The 8,660-nt window shown below is 35.8% G+C and overlaps 1 protein-coding gene across 1 annotated transcript; it reads right to left on the bottom strand.

Annotated features, from left to right (window-relative positions):
- Positions 1–642: 642 nt before the first annotated feature.
- LOC112000307 (uncharacterized) lies at positions 643–1,110 on the bottom strand. Its single transcript, XM_024032406.1, has one exon. The coding sequence runs from the start codon at positions 1,108–1,110 to the stop codon at positions 643–645; it is 468 nt and encodes a 155-aa protein (XP_023888174.1).
- Positions 1,111–8,660: the final 7,550 nt, after the last annotated feature.

Raw genomic sequence — 8,660 nt, 5'->3', positions numbered from 1 at the left:
AGAGCCTGAATGAGACTTGATCACATTACTAGCCATATGGACCTCCTTATTTCCCATATTAAATTGAGCAGCTTGCATTTGATTACCCAACATAGCCAAGAACTGCTGACATTGTTCCTTAGTAAAAGGAAATTGATTAGCATCAGTGACTGATTGATTGTTCTTTGCAAGATCTTTTTGAACACCCACTTGATTCACCATTGAAGCCTTCCTTTAGGTTTGAATCCGTGAGGGAATCCATGCAGTTTGAAGCACTTCTCCACAGTATGACCAAGTTTCTCACATACAGATAGGCCTATCATTGCCCTTAGAATTCTTGCCCCCAGAGAAAAAGGAAGTAGAATTAGAACCTTTCACAACAAGAGCAGTGGACTCAATATAAGTATTAGAACTTCCCATACACCTCTGCCTTTCTTCTTGAATCAACAAAGAGTAGACTTTGTTAATGGATGGAAGTGGTTCCATTAACAAAATCTGTCCTTTGATTTGAGAGTATGAATCATTGAGTCCCATTAAAAATTGCATCATTGAATCTTGAAAGTGAACATTCTCAATTCTTTGTGAAAGATTACAAGTACATTTTCCACAAGAACAGGTTAGGGCAAGCCTGAAGTTCTTGAGTTGATTACAATATAGCTTCAATTAAGTGAAATAAGCAGTGACTGAAGAATCACCTTGATTGATTGATGCAATATCCTTTTGTAACTTAAAAACCCTAGGTCCATTGCCTTGGGCATGTGTGTCTTTGAGATCATTCCAAATCTCTAATGCCATGTCTCTATAAGTGATGCTTACTCTAATCTGAGGTGAAACAGCTTTCATCAACCATGAACCAACCATGTTATCACAACAAATCCAAGCATCAACTGCTGCTGGTGTTTTGATCAGTGGAGAAGATAAAGTGATTGTGCCATCAACAAAACCAAACTTATTCTTTGCAATTAAAGCCTTCTTCATAGATCGAACCCAAGCATGGTAATTTTCACCAATCAAGACCTCTGATACGAGCATAGCTCCAGGACTTTCAGGATTATAGATATCCTCTACCAATGCTGGATCACATTCAATTGAAGTGGAAGGAGAATCTGATGCAGAAGCTGTGGACGCCATTGAAGCAACTCCAAGCTTTTAAGAATGAAAACCCTAGAATTTGGGAATTTTCTAGAACTAGACTCTAGAACTTGAGAGAATTTCGCTCTGATACCATATAAGATTTTGTTGAAATGAAAAATCTTATTGACTTAATGAATGATTACACAGTTGTGCTCTTTATATACAAAAACTAGGGGTGTGCATGGGTCAGATTGAGAGGATTTTTTAACCCAACCCACCATGATGGGTCAAAAAAAATTCAACCCAACCCAACCCATCACATAAGTCCAACCCAACCCACATGGGTCGGGTTGGGTCGAGTTGAACCCATGGGTTTGACAATTTTTTTTTTTTATAATTACTAAATTGAGTAGAAAAAAAAATATTAATATATTAAAAAAGCCCAAAGATTAGTATCAACGTAACTCCTTAAAGGTAAACAACACTAATGACTAAACAACAATAGTAATTTACTAGAGTTTGTGTGAACTAATTGGTTTTTATATAGGATAGGAAGAGCTGGTTATTTAAAAATTTATTAATTATATAATATATATATATATATTAAATTAGTATTAGTTGAATCGAGGAAATGTTGCTCTACAACTAGTTTTTTTTTTTTTTTTTAATTATTATATATATATATATATAAGTGCTCTACAACTGGTTTTTTTAAAAAAAAAATATTTAATATACAATATATTTAAATATATATTAAATATGGGTGGGTTGGGTCGGGTTTGACGGGTTTGTAATTTTATGACCCAAACCCAACCCGACCTGCTATAAAAAAAAAAAAAAAAAAAAATTTGTAACCCAACCCACCCTCCAAGCCCTAAAAACCGACCCAACCCGGCGGGTCGAGTTAGGTTGGGTCAGGTTTGGCGGGTCGATGGGTTTTCTGCACACCCCTAACAAAAACAAAGCATCAGTAACTAACTTAACAGATTAACAAATTCTTAACTAATCAACTAATTGACTAAACACTAAACTAAAATCTCAAGTGCAACATTAAAGGCTATAGACAATAGAGCTAAAACTACCTATAGTTTATACACAATGAACTATACAAAACTACAAGTTGTTGCCTTTTTGTTCTAAGTTTGACTTCTGCTTTGAATCTAACTGTTGCTGTTGCTGCTGCTTCAATCTTTGACAAAGGGTGTGTTTGGTTGGAGTGGTGGAAAAATGGGAGGATAGAAAATGAAGGGAAGATAGAAAAGGGGAGGATAGAAAAGGTTTTAATTTCTCTCCTCTTTATTTGGTTGAGAGTGAAAAGGTGGAGGGATAGAAAAAGTGAGCTTGTATAAATTTACTCATATACTCTTGTCAAAAAATGATGCACAATTAAAATAAACAAGTGACAAGCAATTAAAAAAATAATAATAATAATAAAAAAAGAAAAAAAGAAGACAATCACCCAAATTTATTAAACAATAAAATTATGTCCAGGAAAAAAAAATCATGTCTAATTAAAAAAGGAAAAAAAAAAATAACACCACATACAACCCAGGAAATCAAAAGAAAGAAGGATTAAAAAAAAAGTAGGCAATGTTCCCAGGAAGTGAAAACAACAATAACAACAACAACAACAATAATAATAATAATAAAATGCCTTAAAAGGAGCAAACACCCAAAAAAGCAGGCAGAAGAAAAAACAAGAAAAAAAAGAAAGAAAAGAAAAAGAAAACCAAGGCAACTGGACGAAATTAGTGCAATGGGCAATTTTGTTATTTATCCATCAAACTCCTCCCACCATATTTTCTCTTCATTTTGGAGAGACAAGTTTTAGGTGGGCCTTGGTGGAAAATGCCTAGGCCCCACCAAAAAATTTTCTCTCCCTCCCTCCTTGCCAAACAACACCATTTCCCATTTTCTCTCCAATGTTTTCCATCAAACCTATTTCACCTCCAAACAAACACACCCTAAATCTTTCTCTCCCTCATTCTCAAATTTGAATTTCTGCTTGGTAATGCAAATAGGATCGGTTTTATGGGGAGTTCTTAACTCCATGCATGAAGCTTTAAATACAAGTCCTTGACTTGTAAATCCTATTTGTACAGTACCAAATAAAAATTCTCTCAAGTTGTGGTGTAATGTTCTTTCTAATTGGAGTCTTTAACTCTACCCCATCAATGGAGTCCTAGACTCTACCAAATTAATTGGAGTCCTTGACTCTACCCCATTAATGGAGTCTTTGACTCTACTAAACTAATGGAGTCCTTAACTCTCCTCCATCAATGGAATCCTTGACTCTATCAAATTAATTGGAGTCTTTGACTCTACCCCATTAATGGAGTCCTTGACTCTACTCCAATAATGGAGACATTGACTCTACCCCATCAATGGAGTCCTTGACTCTACCAAATTAATTGGAGTCCTTAACTCCCAAAATTATCTTAAGTGGGGATTCTAATTCCTTCAAATTCCAATATGAATAATTCTTTGGAATTCGTAATCTCTTAATCAAGATTGGAATTAATAATTCTCAAAATAAATGACTGTGTGCACCCAAAATGAGTTTGATAAGCTCGCTCTCCCTTGGGTTCATAATCTATTTGTAATGTGGGCTTTGGATTTCCTACTCTGGGTAGTTCCTACTTAAAGACCCAGCAACAATTACCAAGCCTTGGTAGCTCCATTCTCTCACTCTTATGACTCTATTCCTCTCAATTCTCAGTAGCCTTCTCCCCCATTCAACAACCTTTTTCTATTCCTCAGTTCCGCATATTTATAGCTCAAGATTAGTGGGAGAATCATGATTACTCTTATGGCTGGTGGAAGAAGAGGTCCAATGTCATCAACCCTAAATGGGTGTTTAGGTGGGAGTAGGGTGTGGTGCGATTGGCTTTGGAACTGGTTCCCACTTCAGTAGAATTGCTCAGTAAAGGTACGCCCTTAGACATTATTGGGTGGCCGGGAGACAACACCCCCGTGCAGTTGTCTCCTTGCTTGTGAAGTGGTTTGCAGATTGCGATCCAGGTGACGTGGTGTAGCATGTGTTGATGAAGATCGCCTGCCCGATGGGCTTTAGAGTGGTCTAAGGCCCGGGCCAAGGGGTGAAATGGACTAAATGTTGGGTTGGAGCATAAGGCCCAAATGGGCCTGGACATTATGGCAGCTCAAGGCCCAAATAGGCCTGGGTATACTAGTGCCGTACAATGACCATAAAAATAAAAATTGATTTAAGGAAATTTTCTAATTCCCAATGTTCATAAAAAATAAAATTGCTTCAAAGAGGTTTTCTTTCCCTTAATTAAATTTGGAAACCACAATCAAAATATCATTAAAATTCCTACAAAGAAGCAAATGAAAGAAAGGGAAAATTGCTTGGAACTTTAACTTCTCAAAAAGAGAATCCTTGATTCAATTTTCATAAAAACATGGTCCTTGACTTATCCTTGAGATTAAAACCAATTATCTCACCTAAAAGCAAAATTAAGTCGATGTTTAATTAAATACAAAGTATTTGACTTAAATTTCCATCATTTAAATTGGGCAAAATCAATTTGAGGATTTTGAATCTAAAACCTCAAATTAAGAACTACGAATTGGCTTGATCCTTGCCAAGGGTACGTAGGCAACCTAAATAAATTATTAGGTGCAGCCACAAATAAAAAAAAACACATATTCCCTTAAACATAAAAATAAATAAACTTATGTACAAAGACGACATAATTGGAATCAAATGGTCTTCCCTTGAAACAAGGGATTGTAATTAAAAAATACATTATCTTGAATGGGCACTACTCACATCAATAAAACTCATACACCAAAAGGCCTATGGGTGAAATTATGTTTGACAAATTTGACTAATTTAACAATTCTTGTTAAACATAATTTGACAATGTTTGTTAAACATAAGTTGACAATTATTGTTAAACATTCATTAACGAGAAAAAATAGCACGATCCAACCAAACCAAAAATAAAAAAAGGGAAAATTACACTCTATTACCTTAAACTATGTCTCAAATTACACTTTGCAACTTAAACTTTTTAAATGCTCGTTCTGCACCCTAAACTATGATATATATTCTGTGCAATTGTTTTATCCATGCAATTGTTAGTAACCATGCTTAGTTTTTTTTTTTTTTTTTTTTGAATCAGTAACCATGCTTAGTTAATTTGGTTAATCACATATATTCTGCATTAATTCCTCATTAATTGTTAGATTTGCCTTAATTTACTTTGCGCTAATTAAAATTTAGTGTTAGCACAAGACTATATGGTAGTACCAAGGATATTGTTAGTAATCAAATTTGGCCTTTGGTGAATTCCTGCATAGACAAGTTCAATCTTGACACTTTAGTGCCATCTGTCGTACTTCTTGGTTGGGATTGAGCTAGTCACTTTTCATTGCAATTAAGAATGTTCTGGGAATTTTGAGCAACATCTGAGAGTGGAGGGAAGGATACTCAACGAAGTCATAGTAGGGTATTGTAAACAGAATGTCTATAATCATAATTAACATTATAGTTATTATGTTTGTTTTTATTTAAGAAATCACTGAGCAAATCAAAACTTTTAGTCTTTCACTTGTTTAACCCAATAAAACTTAAATCGTGACCAAAGTGTATATGTGTGTGCTCAGCAAGTCTCTCTGTCGCAAAAAAAGTAAGTTTTCTCTCTTTTCTTATAGTTTGTTTGGATTGAGGAGGAGGGAGGGGGAGTAGAGTAGAGTAAATTTGATCCAAAATTAGCCAATTTTCAGTCAACTCTACTCCACTCCCACCTCCCCCCTCTCCCCCCTCTCTCAATCCAAACAAACCCTTAGGCAGTAGAAGTGTTTAGGTCCTTCTTTTGAAGGAGAGTTTGTTCTCTTAAGGTAACAAGTTTACCTTTAGAGCCTGTGGGTTTTGTTTTTTCGAGGTCTGTGGAAATACATCTCTCTCTGTTTCTATTTTCTTTCCATTCAATACTATGGAGGAACTAGCAAATCGATGGAACAACCTTTCCCTCTCGAAAAAGGAAAGTACTGATTTCATACTTCAGAAGGATCAACGATCTAGGGAATTTATTCTTGCTGCAAAATTTCTGACACCCCAGTTCCTAAATATAGAGGCTATGGCTCGAACTTTCAAACAATTATGGTGTTCCACATATGACTTCAAGATCCAAAATCAAAGTGAACATAGAATTCTTTTTGTGTTCGATAATCTTAGTGATGTAGACAAAATCCTTCTCAATCAACCTTGGAGTTTTGATAAACATCTTGTGATGTTGCAGAGATATACTATAGACTATCCTATTTGTGAATTAGTTTTTTCAAAAACCTTATTTTTGGTATAGGTTCACGACATTCCAGTGCGCTATATGACAAAGAAAGTGGCCAAGAACATATGTGAAACGATTGGAGAAGTGCAAAGATCGACTGGAGCAGTTGATGAAAAGGGTGGTCACTTTATTTGGGTAAGAGTCGTGGTTGATATTACCTTACCTTTGTGTTGAGGAAGGGTTATTACATTGGAAAATGGAATCAAAAGTTGGGTTAAATTCAAATGAGTGATTACCAAACCTTTGTTATTGGTGTGGGCGACTGGATCATAGTGATAAAAACTGCAATCTATGGATAAAATGCAAAGGCACCCTATCTCCCGATCAACAGCAATATAATTCAAGTCTGGAAGCAGCCTCATATACGCCCAATGGAAAGGATGTCATTTTTGTGCCAGGTTATTTTGAGAACAGGTTACCTTATTAGTGAAAAGCTTTTCGAAAGGCAAGGATGGTGTCGAAGAAGGTGGTGGAGGAAGCAGAGGTTGGCCAACCAGAGCTAAATCAAAACAACATGGAAACCGAAGAGGGGAATGAAGGCATTAATGTGACTAAGTTGTCAGTTACACAAACGAATGTTTTAAGGAAGGCGTTACACTTGGACTTGGTAGTCGATCCAATTTTGAATTCTACTCCAAGTGAAACTCCTCTAATTATTTTTCAAGATTCAATTTAGACAAGTCATAATGGGAATTTATTCCTTTCATCCGTTACTCTAGAAAACCTATTTGATATTCAAATACGTGAGATTGATGAAGACTTGAAAAAGTTTGACAAGCATCTGAATATTTTAGGAAAAACTGTGAAGGCTTTTAATGAGAATATTAATTCCCTTTCAATATGAAATTCTCCAAATAAAGACAGGGGCACATGCAAGACAACAGAGAATTTAGTGGGTGGAGTTATTTACTTGGAGTTAGACTTTGCTACCTATTTAATTTCAAGTAACCCTAATCCCACATCTTCCAAAAGAAAGTGAAAAAACAGGCTCACACAAAGGCTTCAGGAAAAAAAAAAATAGAGCAATCCGATATATGGGAAGTGAGTTGGGGTTGATCATCTAGAGTTACCTTCTAAGCGTATATTGGTTTCAAAAGATTATGGGAGTTCTTCAAATTCAAGAGTGGAGGCTGAGCATCAACCCCGCCTTTCGCAATGAGTTGTTTAGTTTGGAAATGTCATGGGCTTAGGAACCCATAGATAGAGAACGAGCTTGCTGAAATAGTGCGGGCAAAAGATACCTCTATTGTGTTTTTAACCGAAACATGGGGAAATGAAACAAGGCTAAAAGATGTGTTACGAAGAATAAAGTTTGAGAATATGTTCATTGCCCCAAGAACGAACAGGGGAGGTGGATTAGTTTTGTTTTGGAGATCGACAATAGATGTAATGGGGAAGGGTTTTAGCAAAAACTACATTGATGCTATCATTAACAAGAATAAGGAGAACAATTTACCAAATTTTATGGCAAACTAGAGACTCAAAAAAGGTTTGAATTATGGGATTTACTCAATGTGGGAGCCTTTTTGCGTTGATGGGCCAGGGCTCATTCTACTACACCCAAGCCTGTGGATTGATGGGTCAAGGAGTTGGGACTGGCCTATTATCCCAATGGGATTATATCGCAAGCCAACTTGTGTGCAAGTTAGGCATTCCCAATGCTCAGACGAGATGAAAAGTGCTATAGCAAACTGGGTGTCTCAACGGACACAGCGGATAATACCATGGCAGAATAACTGATATAGCATATATAATAAGGAAAATACCATAGTTGAACAAATGTTACAACAATAATAGAAGATACTACAATGGAACAACTGACACAGAAAATGTAATAAAAGGTGTTATAGCAGAACAACTGATACAGTAAATATAAAAAATATATATATATATATATGCTACAGTAGAACAACTGATGCGTCAAATATAATAAAAGGTGCCATGGCAGAATAGCCAACAATGTAAGACACTACAACAAAACAAATATTGATAAAAATGCTAAACAAGTTAAAAGAAACCACAACAAGAAAATGGCAACTACTCTAAGCAAATAAGATGACGTGAGTTCACTGTCCCAATCCTAGGTCAAGTATACCAACAACGAAAAGTCCAAGAAGGGATCTAAACCCCAACATGAACAACCTTGTTATAGGCTTTTCCATCAAAGTTGTTCGTTTTGGAGAAAAAGCCTAAATGGTTATGGGTTATGACTTATAGAGTTCCAAAGAGTGGGCTTGTCAAGAAAAGGGAAAGATGATCTATTGATGCATGCCCCTATTTCTGTTGGGTTTT

This window comes from Quercus suber, unplaced genomic scaffold (genome assembly GCF_002906115.3).
Source record: "Quercus suber isolate HL8 unplaced genomic scaffold, Cork oak 2.0 scaffold_233, whole genome shotgun sequence".
NCBI classification, from domain to species: domain Eukaryota; kingdom Viridiplantae; phylum Streptophyta; class Magnoliopsida; order Fagales; family Fagaceae; genus Quercus; species Quercus suber.
The sequence above is the reverse complement of the archived record's forward strand: the minus strand, read 5'-3'. Positions and strand labels throughout refer to the sequence as shown.